The sequence below is a fragment of the Parasteatoda tepidariorum genome, chromosome 9 (genome assembly GCF_043381705.1).
Source record: "Parasteatoda tepidariorum isolate YZ-2023 chromosome 9, CAS_Ptep_4.0, whole genome shotgun sequence".
Classification (NCBI taxonomy): Eukaryota; Metazoa; Arthropoda; class Arachnida; order Araneae; family Theridiidae; genus Parasteatoda; species Parasteatoda tepidariorum.
Genome location: NC_092212.1, coordinates 45,247,334 through 45,263,317, shown reverse-complemented (window position 1 = coordinate 45,263,317; position 15,984 = coordinate 45,247,334). Strand labels below are relative to the sequence as shown.

At 30.4% G+C, this 15,984-nt stretch overlaps 1 protein-coding gene across 1 annotated transcript in view; it reads left to right on the top strand.

The window, feature by feature from the left end:
• LOC107449716 (protein madd-4) overlaps positions 1-15,984 on the top strand; it is a 121,265-nt gene that overhangs the window by 57,974 nt on the left and 47,307 nt on the right. The window contains exons 6-8 of the mRNA XM_071185804.1: positions 1,048-1,177; positions 3,687-3,888; positions 5,652-5,829. Of these exons, the coding sequence (XP_071041905.1) occupies positions 1,048-1,177; positions 3,687-3,888; positions 5,652-5,829 (510 nt within the window). The remainder of the gene's footprint in view (positions 1-1,047; positions 1,178-3,686; positions 3,889-5,651; positions 5,830-15,984) is intronic.

The window sequence follows — 15,984 nt, the reverse complement described above, 5'->3', positions numbered from 1 at the left end:
TTAATTTATGATAACCAGTGTAGAATTCACAGCAGAATGAAAAGGCGTTGGGAAAATATGAGGAGAAGAAGCGAATAACTCTCTTTTAAATTCCTTTAAACAATTTACAGGATAGTAATGTTTAGAATAGAGAGCTTTTTTTTAATTATAGTGGTATTGTAAAAGATAAAAGCTTTAAAATTCTTTTTGTCGATGCAAATTTCACATGGGTTAAAAAGGACATTATTTTTAAAAGCTTCAAGCATCATCTTTCAAATTGTGCCAACAGTTTTGTCATATAAGATCTTCCAAAACATTTGCTGCGAAAACAAAGATTGTTTCCATAAAATTAGCATAGAAGTGTTCATATTATTTTTGTCGAACTTCTATATACATATAGAGAAATCTCCAGTTGAAAATTATTTTAAAATTTTCATACAGTCATTTCAAAATATTTTTTTAACCTTTAATCAAACCAATTACCTATGTCAGCTAACTTTTACACTTTTTGTAGAAGTTTTAAGCAGTTGTAATGAAATAATAATCAAAGCGCAATTAAATTACTTAAATTGAAAAGAAAATTTCTAATTCCACGAGCATTCCAGTACTTGGAGAATGTCTCTGCATGGTTAAGGTTATCTGAAATTTTTTTTAAATGTATAATATATTCTTGGATAATTTATATGCGGAGGTTAAAATCGTTTTAAAACAAATTAATTAAACCAAAAAGCAAATATTAAAACATGAATTGTGCTTCGACAAGGAAGTTTTTACATTACATACGAAACATATAAATTAGCAGGTACGACAATAAGAAAATGGAATTAACACGAAAAACTTTTTTTTCATTGCATCATTCGTGAAACCAATCACTTAGTTCTTATCTAAAGTCAACGTAAGTTATCCATCCAAAGCCATAGTTCTTGGTAAGTTCAAAGTAATACATTGTCTGTTGGTAAAGTTGATTTGTTAAGTTTCAAAATAATTAGCAAATATTTTTAAGGACAATTTTTCAGATTTATAATTACGCTTTGTGTAAAATAACCAAATGTAAGATTTTATTTTTAGGTATCCAACTATCCGAGCCAACATGTCGTAACAAAGAAACCAACGAAGAAGTAGACCCAAGACTTTGTAATTTATCAATCCGTCCGCGTACGAAAGCAAAACATTGCAATAGACATCCATGTCCCATTGTGTAAGTTAATTTTGAATTTATTACTTATGTCTTATACACTTATCTATTTCACTAATGGACAATTGGATAATTATTCTTAGGTGGGCAGACGAAGCCGCTTCGCTGCCAATTCAATTATTAATTTTACGATCGATATCATAATATATAAGAACATAAGGTATTTGAATTCTAATGGTGTAGCTGAAAGAAAAAAAGCAACATTTGAGGAAAGCAATCGGCATATTCAAGTTTTCAAGATTTGTAAGTAATGTACAAAGGTGTCTACTCATTTGAGATTGCCTCATACATATGTTTGGAATTCTTATAAACCGAAAAGCAAAATTTACCAAGTTCTCTAATAGACAATTCTAATTATTCTTTACATCTCAGCAACCGAAGGCAGCACCAACTGATTTATCGGTGGATATTTAAATTAATATCTAAATTGAATATTAAAATTAATATCTAGTCAAATGGAGATAGAGGTTCCTGAGAACAAATCTCTCGTGGCATGTTGAAATCTTCTTTGATGTTTGTAAATGATACCAAGAATATCGTCTAGAGAAAAAAAACTATTAAAGTGACTAAAGTTATCTTTGGTTGTTCTGTTGTTAAGTTCTTGTTGAAATAAGTTAGTGCTACGTGTTAGCATTAAATTCTTGTTGAAGTTAGTGGTGTTACAGTTAACATTAGACTTTGCTGTAAAATGATGCATTCAGTTTTTCAATGTAACGACCGAGTTTATCTAGTTGCATAGTGTTTTTGTGTATATTTTCGTTAGTCATGTATCTCGGTGCGTTTAACATGTATCGTGGTTAATTGTTTTGGAAGATATCAATTTTGAACTTTTGAGATGCAGCTGCAGTTGCCCATGCAAATGCATACCTGCCAACTTTTAATAACTTCCATTATGATTTTCCCCAGTGGTATTAAAATGGAATAAAAATTTCTATTTTAAGCAAAAAAATACGTTGTATTTGAAAAAAGCTTAAGCTGCCTACCATGATGGTAACACATATTAATATATATGCTTAATTTTCTTAAGAATAGTGGTGATGAAAATCATTTAAAAATTTAGTTTATAAAAGAAAAAATAGTATATATTTACTACCACTTTAAATATATAAATAAAATTTTACGCCAAATGCGTAAAAGTTGGCAGGTATGCAAATGAGGCGTAAGTAATGATTCGGCACATGCACGTGATGTAGAGCAGATCTTTGCAGTAAAGAGTTAGTCTTGACTGGTGACTAATGGGACATTATTGGTTTTAGTGATTGATGAGTGTGTTTCGTATTTCTTGGCAAAGTAGTCTCAACATGCTCTTTCCAGTTTAGATTGTATGTTACACTAACTCCAAGATACTTGGCTTTGATAGCCGTAGGTATTTCTTCTGAGAATAGGTGTAATTTTTCTGCTATTTGTACTTATGGGTTATGCTGTCTGACAGCAATGTGATTTGATTTATCTTGGCTTACAATCGGCAGCATCAATTTTAATGTCATACAATCTTGTTTGGAGTTCCTTGATGACATAATTACGTTGTCGTGAGTTGCACATCTGTGTTGTGTCGTCTGCATAGCATGCTGCCATCTTTTGTGTGTAATCATTATCTAGAAAGTCCGAATTGTAAATAGGTATAGGAGAGTTCCTATGATCTAACAGACAAGGAACAGTTAGTTATCCTGGTAAATCATGACACCTTTTAAAATAAAAAATGGTAATAAAGCTGGATTGAAAAATGGCTTAAAGTACTGTTAGCAAGAATAGAGTTAAAAGATTTATTTACTAGGGATGCAATGCTCTATCTTATCCATTCCATTATCTACTATCATTATTTATTAACCAATTCTCTTTTGACCTCGTGTTTGCTCAACATTTTGTAGTGATGTGAATAAGACTTTTTTTAAAAAAAGATAAATAATTTGTGTTTAAGCAGAAATAATAATTTCTCACGCAACTACCACTTTTGTTTTAAAAAAGCATATAATCACACAATATCATATTACGCTTGAAATACTGATATTGCACCAGGGAACATTTAATTTCGATTTCTGTTTCGTGCGAGTTTTGAAGGGATCCTAAATACCTGCAGAACTCTCATTTCACTTCTGCATTCGGTTTTTCTCTAAAAGCTGCAGTTTTTATGCAAGTTTATAATATAAATAGTATTATTTTCAAGCTGATATCTTATAGAAAAATCGCGAAATTATGATTATTAGTACTTTGTCTTCTTTTATGCGCGCCTTTTTAGTCCATTAATCTTTATTTTATTTATTATACTGTTATATTTAATTTCTATCAAGTAAAATTTAAACACCTCAAGAACTTAACCTTCTCTTAGGTGATAATATTGGAAATAAAGCATTAATACCACAAAATACGTTGATGATCACTGAAAAAAACAATTAATTATTTAAATTGTTTTTTAGCTGTTATTGCCATATTTATTGGCTATGTTTATAACTAACGTTACCTTAAAAAAGTGCGCAATGCAAGCAGAAAAATTATTTCCATCAATACATTTCAGGTGGGACACTGGGAAGTGGGGGCCATGCTCCGCAACGTGCGGGACGGGTGTCCAGTCTCGCCCAGTCTTCTGCGTTCAGGGAGGTCCCAACGGATCCCGGATCGATGTCAAAACTGAATTCTGTCCGCGGCACAAGCCAGTTACTGAAAGATCGTGTACAGTAGAAGAATGTCCAAGATGGTTCCAAGGACCGTGGACTCCTGTAAGTAGTTTTTATGGCTGTAAGTTTTAATTGAACCCTTTTGCACTCTGATATCACTTCTGAAGTGACATTAAAAGTCACCTTTCAAAAATAAAAAAAAATTATATCTTAATAATTAGAAGCCACAATATCTTATGAATTTTATAAATTAAGTTAAAAGACTGTATTATTAATTTTAAAGTTTTTTTTCTTCTCCTTTTTAAACTTAATCACTTAGGAGAATTAGATTTAACTTTTTATTTCTTTTTGTATCGCCAATCATCATGTAAACCCCCTACTTCAGGTATTTTACTTTTTTTTTGCAATAACAACTTTTCCACAGGGGATACGCACCCCAGTGCAGGTGACCCGAAAAACAATGCAGTTCCAAGTTAAGTGTCTACATTAGTTCAAACAGAATTTTAAAGTTCCCAGAGTGCAAAGGGTTAATAATTTTGTATGCATTCAAAATCTATTTTTAAATTAATTTACAAATTTCAGTATATTAGGGCTGTTTGTTTACCGGAAAAGTTCATAGACTAGCTGTGAAGTTATTGTCTTTTTATCGCAATGAATAAATGCCCTTCATTACCTAGAGTTATTGACAGTTACATTCCATTGCTGGAAAAGTCTTTTACAGGGATTGGTAAAAAATATTTAAAAACAATTTCTTTCATAGTTGCATACCTTATAACTTTTCAGAATTTTCCCGTACATTTTATTCGTATTTTTAATGTGGTAATAAATTCAAAAAGTAAAGTCTTTGCCTTCATGCTTGATTCCTGTCTTAACAAATTTTATTTGATATAATTTTAAATAGTTTAAACCTACATATCGAAGATTAGCTGGCTATCTTATTGTGTTTTAAATGATAGTGAAAAGCGAATTGTCTATAATATTTCTTGATTTATTTACTGCCACTACGAAAAAACTTTTTGGAGAACTTAAACGTTGGCAGGTATGAAACTCTGTATAAAATTATCTTCCTTTTAGAAACAAATGTTTCGGAAGATTTTACATGGTGCAAAACTGTTGGCACAGTTTAAAAGATCATGTTTGTATCTTTTAGAAACGGAGACCTTTTTACTCATGCAAAATTTTCCTCGTCAAAAATTAGCATATGAAGTTCAAAGCTTTTTTTCCATTTTTAATGCCACTATAAGTAAAAAAGTATTCTAATATAACTAATGCAATCCTCTAAATTGAATTCCTAATTGCGACATTAAAATTTAAAAAAATATATATTAACTTCCTCTTCTCATTTCGGTTGGTCCAAATTTTGCATGATTAAAAAGGACACCATATCTAAAAGCTTCAAGCATGAACTTTCCAATTGTTCCCACAGTTTTGCCATGCAACATTTCTCAAAATATTTGTAGCTAGCGAAAGATTATTTACATAATCTTACAAAATCTTACAAAACAAGCCAGATATGAAATGCTTTTACTGTCAAATCTATATCTTTACCGGTGTTTAAACAGCGATAGTATATGCAAAATATGAACAAGATAATAAAATACGAACCTTTTGTGCGAAGATATTTTGGTTGGTCATTTTCTTCTTACCGTAAAGCACAAATTTTACCAGTAAAACACATAAACAAGAACTAGTTTGTTACGCAAGAAAAGAATTATCTTAAAATATATGACTAAAGCGTTTAGTAAATCCTACTTGATAGCTACTACCAAATAAAACATTTCGTTGAATTTTTTATGCATTGAAGCGTAATGGTAAATATTTTTTACGAAAATTTATTTATTTATTTATTTATTAATTATTTGCAGTGTTCTGTAACTTGTGGGGAAGGTATTCAAACTCGAGCTGTCGTCTGCCGCGATACTAAAAGCCAGTATAGTGAACTTTGTGATCATAACGAGATGCCAAGACCTCAGAAAAATTGTGACTCTAAAACCATTTGTCCGTTGCCATCTCATACGGAAGAAATAACAACACCTCCTCCTTGTGAGTTACTTATAATTCTTTTTCTTTTATTTCTCATCTTGATATTCTTTGAGAAAGAAACAAACAAAATTTTAATCAATTTAGTCTTAATCCTGAAGCATTTAAAATCAGTTACGTTTCTTTCACTCTGCAGATATGTCCACAATAACATACAACATCTGTTAAAAAAAATTATGACTATAATTTAAATGTGAGTCCTTNGAGAGAAACATCCATGCCCTGAGCGGGATTTGAATCCGCAACCATCGGCTCCGCAGATGATCCAAATTTTGCATGATTAAAAAGGACACTATTTCTAAAAACTTCAAGCATGATCTTTTCAATTGTTCCCAAAGTTTTGCCATGCAATATTTCTCAAAATATTTGTAGCTAGAGAAAGATTATTCACATAGAGTTAGCATATTTCCCTAATTTTGCCCAACTCCTGTAAATGCATTATAACTTTTAAGTCTTAGTAATCAAGGTTTTTTATTTGTCTCGAAAACAAGCCAGATATGAAATGCTCTTACTGTCAAATTTATATCTTTACGGGTGTTTAAACAGCGCTAGTACATGCAAAATATGAACAAGATAATAAAATACAAACCCTTTGTGTGAAGATATTTTGGTGGGTCATTTTCCTCTTACTGTAAAGCACCAATTTTACCAGTGAAACACATAAACAAGAACAAGTTTTTTTATGCAAGAAAAGAATTTTCTCAAAATATATGACTAAAACGTTTAATAAATCCTACTTGATAGCTACTACCAAATAAAACATTTCGTCGAATTGTTTATGCATTGATGCGTAATGGTAAATATTTTTTACTAAAAAAATTTATTTAATTTATTTATTTATTTATTATTTGCAGTGTTCTGTTACTTGTGGGGAAGGCATTCAAACTCGGGCTGTTGTCTGCCGCGATACTAAAAGCCAGTATAGTGAACTTTGTGATCATAACGAGATGCCAAGACCTCAGAAAAATTGTGACTCCAAAACCATTTGTCCGTTGCCATCTCATACGGAAGAAATAACAACACCTCCTCCTTGTGAGTTACTTATAATTCTTTTTCTTTTATTTCTCATCTTGATATTCTTTGAGAAAGAAACAAACAAAATTTTAATCAATTTAGTCTTAATCCTGAAGCATTTAAAATCAGTTACGTTTCTTTCACTCTGCAGATATGTCCACAATAACATACAACATCTGTTAAAAAAAATTATGACTATAATTTAAATGTGAGTCCTTAAAATAAACCCTTCATTACCTTATAGAAATAAACCCTTTCATTACCTTAGGTTAGTTAATGAAATTATTCATACTTTTCAGTAAAAACTTACAGAGGTTGATCATAATGGAAAAATGTCTATTCTAACTAATTGCGAACAATTTTTCTTTTAACAGCAAATGTTTTGGAAAATTTTGCATGGCAGAACTACTGGTTCAGCTTAAACGATAGTGCTTGAGGCTTTTTGAAAGCTCTTTTTTACCCATGCAAATTTCGGATCGATCAAAATAAGCATCGGAAGAACCTTTCCAGAACTGCAAATTTAGATAGAACATTTTAATCTGTCATGGTATTGGTAAGTGCGACCTTCATGCCAGCCAACTACTACGCTTTTTGCGAAACATTTTATACAGTGGTAGACATTTAAAAATCAAAGATTTCAGAATTTTTGGTAATTTTGCCAATATTTTAAAAGCCTCACCAGGAGAGAGCTGGCACAAAGTGGCGATGCACATAAACTTTTAAATCATTTATATGTAACAGAGATACTAACTGCTCCGGATTCGACAAAATATTTTAAAAAATGGTTTTCGGTCTATGACCAACCTCTTGAAATAGGCTCAACACGATTTAACTGTTGCAAAGTGGAGTATCACATACGCCTTTGAATTATTTAGAAGTAGTAGTGAGTATAAATATAGTTTATTAACCCCTTCATGCACAGATTTTTTTTTAAAAAAATAACGGCCAAAAAAATAATTTTTTTTAATGTAAAAAAAACACACTTTAGTACATTGTCTTGGACAATTTTGATATACTGCGCTTTTGTTCCATGAAAAAAAGCTATATTTAGAGATGCCAACTGCTCCGAACACACGCCAAAATAATTTTAACACTGTAAATAACTACAAAGTAAATTTTGCAAATATTTAACTGTTTTTACTTGCTTTTTAAAAGGTATAGTATGACATAAGCACTTTTAATGCTTTAATATAGATGTTTTTGTTGTGGTCCCTGCCTTTCGGCACTTGCCACTTCAACGAAGTTATTCGCCAGGGGCGACGAAAGAGAAAAGTCTAATTCTGAAGCACTTGAATATTTCTAAACTAGAGGGAAAAAGTTGTTGACTGGAGTTTGATGTAGTGGCATCACTGAGAGGGAGAGATTCCCTTTAGGAGAGATTGCTGGAGGCCTCCTAATCTTTCAACAGTTCTTGGATCTCCTTAACCAAGGAGACTAATCTGTTAGCAGAGTTCTTAGGAGAGATCTTATCCATGTACCTCTTTCTACTGGGGTGGGCCTCTCACCCAGAGAAATTCGAAGTGTGGGTTTTCGAACAGTTGCAGCATTTGGCGGGAACATCTCTTGGTTTCTTGGCGCACTTCAAACATCTTGGGGTGAAGGTGCAAGTACGTTGAACATGGCAGTAAAGCTGACATCTGTCGCATTGTGGCTGCCGCCTCGAAACTGCTCAGTTCTGAACGAATGCCGTCCGATTTTCTCGATGCTGTAGATCCTCTCGGGATTGGCTATCTCAGGTGAGATGACAAGGAATAGTGGGAGTGGCCTATAGGCCACGCCCTATCTCTTCTTGAATTGAACAATTTTGGTGATTTTTGATTTGAAATTTTTTTTTCACTGGCATGACTTTATCTTTTGTAGTATCAGGCACTGGAACGTCAGTGATGTTCTCAATCGTAGTTTCCATATGCACACCTGCCAACTCGTCCGGATTTTCCGGAAGATTTTATTTTCATATTTAAAGTGGTAGTAAGTATATACTATTTTTTCTTTTATAAACTTAATTTTTAGATGATTTTGATCACCACTATTCTTACAAAAATTAAGCACATATATTAATATGCGTTACTATCATGGTTGTCAACTTAAGGTTTCTCAAATACAACGTATTTGTTTGCTTAAAATTGAAGTTTTAATTCCATTTTAATACCACTGGGAAAAATGATATTCGAAGGGATTAAAAGTTGGCAGGTATGCATATGTGAGGGGACGGCGGGTTCCCGCTGCAATTCAGGATTAAAAGAAGAGCTGCTTTCGGTCTGGGTAGCAGGGCTTCGGCTGTGTTCAATGACTTGTACTGTCTTTCGCTTCTTCTTCTTTTTCTTCCTTGCAGTGGAGGTCTCGGGGTCGGGAACTGTAGGTTGAGACTCCACCATCGTAGCTTCTGTCGGTTCAGATTCACCAGTAGCTTCGTTGTTTTGCTCTGCGTTGAAATCGACTCAGCCTCGACGGTGGTTTTCTCAGCAGCCCGTTTCTCTTTTAGATCTAGTAGCATACCTGCCAACTTTTAATCCTTTCCATTATCATTTTTCCCAGTGGTATTAAAATGGAATTAAAACTTCAATTTTAAGCAAACAAATACGTTGTATTTGAGAAACCTTAAGTTGACAACCATGATAGTAACGCATATTAATATATGTGCTTAATTTTTGTAAGAATAGTGGTGATCAAAATCATTTAAAAATTAAGTTTATAGCAGAGAAAATAGTATATATTTACTACCACTTTAAATATGAAAATAAAATCTTTGGGAAAATCCGGAAGAGTTGGCAGGTGTGTAGTAGGCATTTTTAACTGATAGGAACTCCTGGCTGCATTAATTGCGCTGATTTCTTGATCCTTGCCGGGTCTTTTTGCTTCTCGAAAGCTGCATTGGTAGATTCTTTCCCAACGTGAGATTTCATCATCAATGTTATCTGTAGTGACTTTTTCACTGACATAGTTTTTAATCTGAATGCGATCTTCATCGGCGAGTTGAGGAATAGGTCGAGGAGAAGTCGAAATAAACCGCTTTCAGCCTCTTCCGAATCGGTGGGTAGCAATAAAGTCGTTTTTTTTTCAGAGTTGTAAAATCCCTTGATAATAAAAGTTTTTTGTCAGTTGTTATTTTATATCACAAAACTAGATAAAATAAAAATAATATAATTTTAACAAATCTTAATATGATACATTCTCCTTAACATCGCCTCTATTAATAGTTGCACAACACTGTAATATTTTTGTGAATTTGTGACATTTATATGCAGAGATGCTTATTAGTTTCTTTTTATCGTGCAAAAGATCAATTTGTGAAAAATTCCTCAATTTCATGGTCAATTTTTAAAAAAATATATAGAATGTTATGTGATGTGTTGGTAATTTTGTTACATTCAAAAGTAGCACGAGTTACATTCATTCGAAAGTCACATAAGTAACAGTCATTTAAAAGTTTCATTAAATGTTTAATACGATTGTTATATTGTCTAGAAAAAAGAGAGAAGTAGTGTTGTATATTTAGAAATGTTAATGAAACGTTGGACGTGAAAAATTTTAAAGACTTTTCCAAAAACAAAATTTTTGAAAATAACTTTTAAAAATATTTTACACTTTGTTTAAAATAGTATTAATTCTTAATACAATTCTTAGAGATTTGCTGTTTAAGTTATGATTATACCTCAATTATACTTTATATATTATACCTTATTAATACGGTATAATTATACCTTTGGGTATAATTATATCTTTATAATTATACCTTATTCTTATCAGGTACTCCAAACATAACAACTTCGTCCTCGTCAAATAAGATTTTTTAAATATACATTCCTAATAATTAATTCAGGAAAGCTAAAACCCTGTAAAAGCAATTTCAACCTATTAGTATGATCTCTGGGGCAAACAAACCCTTTCTAAAGCCGTGGTAAGTATACTTACCGCCAATTTTTAAAGTCCATGGGGAACTTTTTTATCACTTTTAATTTAGGTTTCCATTTGTTAATAACTTTAGCTTTATTGAAGTGTGTTTGAATAAAATTGGTAACCATTTGTTAGTTTAAGAAAACGCATAAAAGTTATAAAATACAAAATTCCTTTTGAAGTTTGTAGCATTTACAAAATTTATTTTATAAATAACGAAAAATAAACGTCAATCAGTACCTAATAGGTCGTGGTAAATATACTTACCACCCAAAGAAAAATGGCATTAAAATTTAAATTAATTTTTTATAAGCTAAATGAGTTTTTTTTCCCTCATGTCAATTACTATTCGTATGTCAAATTCAATTCCAAAAATACTTTAATTTACCTTTACTAGAAATAAATGGCTCATTAAAGGGTTAATGTGCAAGAAATAAAAATTTAGATAAATAGTTAACCATTTGAAGATATTCGTCATTTTGAACTATTTACAGAATCAGAAATATCGCAACTTACGTCTTAAAATATTTCTATTTTATCGCTTTCAATAAAATAAACAGAATTTAAACAATGCAATTCAACAAATATAACTCGTGAGTAAAATTATTCATAGAAAAAAACCCACATAAAATAACTTTAACTTATCTGCATTAAAATTAACCAGCCTAATAAAAAAATAATTGAAAACATTATTTAAATGATTTTTCCACTTAATTTATCTAAAACCATAATCTTAGAAGTAAATCATAATTTAAAGTTAAGATAATTAAAACCTTTTTAAAGCATACTGATAAATGCGTGCAATTTATATCTTGAACTCATTTAACAAAGAAATTTCACTTCTATTCAAATCTCAAGGGACTTATATCCATTAACAAGTTAATTAACCGTTCGAAATATTTCATTTCTCACTTGAAGTTTCGGAACAACTTCTTAATTACTCCTTCACCGCATTGTGGCAAGGAACCCTCTCGGCTGAGGGGATTTACATCAAATTCATTATGGCTTGCCTTTTGATTTTCCAGTAGCAAATTGCTTTTGCATTTTTGGGGGCAGATGCAAATACCCTTTCATTTGTTTTGTTATGGGCAATGTTAATTCTGTTTATTACTGACGGGAAAGTTTGGGGTAGGGAGAAAAAGAAGCTATTTCTGCTAAATACGTGATATTTTAAATTTTATCTTCAAAATAGAATTATATTTGAGAAATAAAATTTAATTTCGTTTTAGATTGGATAAGGTTTTAAAAGATTTCATTTTCATACTCTTCTATTTTTATACACCTTGTTTATTTATCAATTTATTTAGTTGTCTTTATGTATTTTTATTTATGTGTTGTTGTTTTCTTTTGTTAATGAAATCGCATAGTTGTAACTCTTCTAATTGTTTTTATTTGTTTAATTGCTGCAGTTCTGTGGCCATTTATTATTGAGAGAAATTGTTAGTCATTTAGGTTCAAACCCTATTTTTGAAATATGGAATTATATTTAAGAAATAAATTATTCTGTTTCGAATTCCGTTTAGTTTAAAAGAAATTCTTATCCCCTTTTTTTAAAATATAATTTCATTTTATATTGAAATATCTATTATTTATTTATTTTTAAGAATGAAAATGCATGTATATTTGAATACAGACGAACAATTTCACAACTGAGGCACAATACTGATTTTTTAAAAAAGTTTTAGCTTTAAAACAAAATTATATTACAGGCATATTTTTTTAACATTAGATCAATTTTGTTGAAAAGTTATTTGGGTATTTCCTTTGATTTTCTTAATTTCATTTAATATTCTATTTGCTTTTTTAAAATTATTCCGTTATGTTTCATTAACTTGCATTTAAAACTATTTTATGCTTAGCAGTTTTTAAACCTACTGTCAAAATTTCTGTAGGCAATGCTCTTTCTGGGAAAGCCAATGCCTTCATAGAGAATTTAGATGTCTATAACGATAAAGAAAACTTACATTACATTTCTTTTCTATCAGCTATTTAAGTTTTCATACTGTTCGTTCTACATTATTTTTGTGTCGACAATTATAGAATAGTTTCATTGTCTTTATCTAAGGTATTCAGGAGATATATGTTAGATGTCTTTGTTAATTTTGTTGTAAGTGAGACATTTAACTGCCACTGAAAAGTTAACAATATACTATATATAAATAAAAATGATCACTGTTTAATAAACCTAGTTAGTTTGTGTCTCTAAACACCGTAACACTACACACAACTATAAAATTCATTCATCTAAAGATAATTCCATGCATAAAATATATTTCAGGAAATATTTGTTATTATTTTTTATTAAATTTGTTATAGAATGGTCGAAAAAATTTTGGGCTGTAAGGTGTACAATTTTCCCATCATTTAAAAAAAAATTTCACATGGCAAAATACAAAATTTGAGCGAAATCGTTCAAATAGCTCCTAAGAAATTGAATTTCAAAAAAAGTCAGACAAATAAAATTTGATTTCTCAGGAACCATTCGACTGATTTGGCTCAAATTTTGCACTTTCCATACACTTTTTAAAATAATGCAAAAAAATTGTCTTCCTTATAATTCAAATTTTTTTTACCATTCTTAAATTAAATAAAAAGTAACAAATGCTTACCAAAAGTTATTTTTTGCATGGACATGTCTATGGATGAACGAATCTTATAAATGTGTGCAAAAAGTTTCAACTCGATTAGAAAAGTCCCGAGATATGATAAAACACGTAAAAAGTAAAATTAACATAAGAGGTCCAAACTATTGAGACCATATTTCCCAGATTGCGGCTATCCCCTATATTAAGAAATCGTCGAAAAAAAGGTATTTGTATTCAGAGAAAGTACGTTTTTGTGTCTGATTTCGTAACATAAAATATCGTCTAAACTAATTAATTAGCATATTTGAGGTCATTCCTTCTAATCACTAGCATTACATTAAAAGTTATTCAGGGTGGTGCGTTTTTGTTTTTTTCTTTTCTTTTGGAGCACTGTGCATGTGATGAACGATCATTGCTGAAACATCCCTAAACAACATCCTTAAAGTAATATTAAATGTTGTTTTTTTTTTTGAAAAAGGATGAAAATCATTTTTTTAAATATTAGTTCCTTTCTGTAAATATAATAGAATGATCCAAATGTTAAAAGAAGTTAAAATTTAAAATTAATTTCTCATATCAGTTCCATATATATATGCAAATAACGCAAGTGAATCAAAAAATTTCGTGCAATGATATATTTCGGAACTTAATAAGATATCAAATTGAATATGCATTATAGTTAAATAATTCATGTCGTGAGTTCTATAAAAGGAATCTGAAAAGAAGTTTTTATTTCATTAGTATTCCGATCATAAAATCTCATACTTTTATTTTTTTCTTCTTAACTAATTTTAATAATTCCCTTAAGAACGGCAATTTCTTTAGAAATCAAAACTAAGAGTTGTTACCTTTATATTAATTATTCATCTTCTTATTATTATCAACCATCGCCAGGCGCAGTTCATGAACATTCTTACATATGGTATACTATATTAAATTCCTACATACTTTTTTCCTCATTAGCCTAGACGGTTACTTCATTGAATCAGTGAAAGTTCTTTAAAATCTAGTTATCGGATAAAAGTTTATTGACACACGAGGTGAATTTTTATTCTGAAACGGATGTGTTTAACTAAGACATAATTCATAATTTTTTTTTAAATAAGAATTTGGAGCTTTTTGATTTTAAAGAGTAAGTTATGATGTATATTTAAATTGAAATTTAATATTACTGTTTGAATGAATTCAGTTAGAAATGAATAGTTCGAAATACCATACAACATACCATACAACATACCATACAACAGGTAAGACGAACCAACTGTTACAAAGTGTCTTTTTATATAAGCTTTTGATAGGTAAAAACTCTATAAATAGAATTTACTAAATGAAGAATCATACATTTTGCTACCACAAGAAGCTATTTATAAGCTCTGCGAAGCAAGTTGGCTTTTCTAAAATAAGCTTAAAAATTATATACAGTAGGAAATGAAAGACTGTTATTATTTCATGTCCTTACGCTTCTATAACTGCTTTATCTCCTGATTTTCGTGGAAGATTTTATTTTTAACCTTTTGCACTCCATTGACATCTTTACACCAGAGTGACTAAAAATGAAAAAAGTGTTGACTTATATTTCATTAAAAAATATTTAAATTGGCGAATTTTTCTAGCATATTTTTTTCCAGTTTATTATATGAATTGAGTTTCTGCACTTTTTACATTTATAGTTGCCTGTGGCATCCCTGATACAGTGATATTGAAAGTCACAATTCCAAAGCTTATAAGTTTTGCATTTTTTTAATTAACCCTTTCGCGCCGACTGTCACAAATACGTGACAGCATAAAACAGTATCAACCAGGGTAAAAAGATAAAACTGGTAAACAAAGTAATTCTTTAACAGTTTATTTGTGGGCGGGGTTATAATTGTTTGATTTATTTAATTCACCACTACTTAGTTCAAAATAAAATTATTTAGTTATACTTTGAACTAACATTGATTATACATATGATTAAACTAACAATAATTAAAGTCAAAGCGAATTAAGTCTGTCAAATTAGCAATGCCTACATTTATGCTACCGTTTTATATTTATTTACATCCTGATTATGATTTTGTACGAATGCTTTTATGAATCAGCCGTCCCCAAGGGGTTAATAACCACATTATTTTATAAAATTAAGGAATTATTTAAATGTATTATGCTTTATATTTAAAATATTTCACCATTCAATTGCGCTTCGGCGATTTATCATGCATTCCCATTCACATGTATGAGTTAGAGCCCCTCGTGGGGCTGATGCTAAGATAACTACCACATATGAGTATATTTAAAATAGTTTGGCGTTTTCATTAGTTTAAACAGCATGTTAAAATACTCGGAATGTAAAATGTTAAAGTGTTAACAGAATGTGCAGAGATGTCAACTGCTCCGGATTCTACGAAATATCTTAAAAAACGGTCGAGAGCTATAAATTACATTTTGCAGATTTTCTGGTAAATTTTGGAAACTTTCAAATAGACTCAAAAGAAAAGATTCGCATAAAAAATGAAGAGGGATAACTTTAGAAACTGAAAACAAAAAAAATCGGAAACCTTTATAAATGCAATAGGTATTAAAATAAAACTAAATTCTAATAATTAGCTTTACTTAAAATTTGTTGTGGAAAAAGTTTTGTATTTTTCTCAAATTTCCAACACAAATTAAATTTATACTTGTTGAA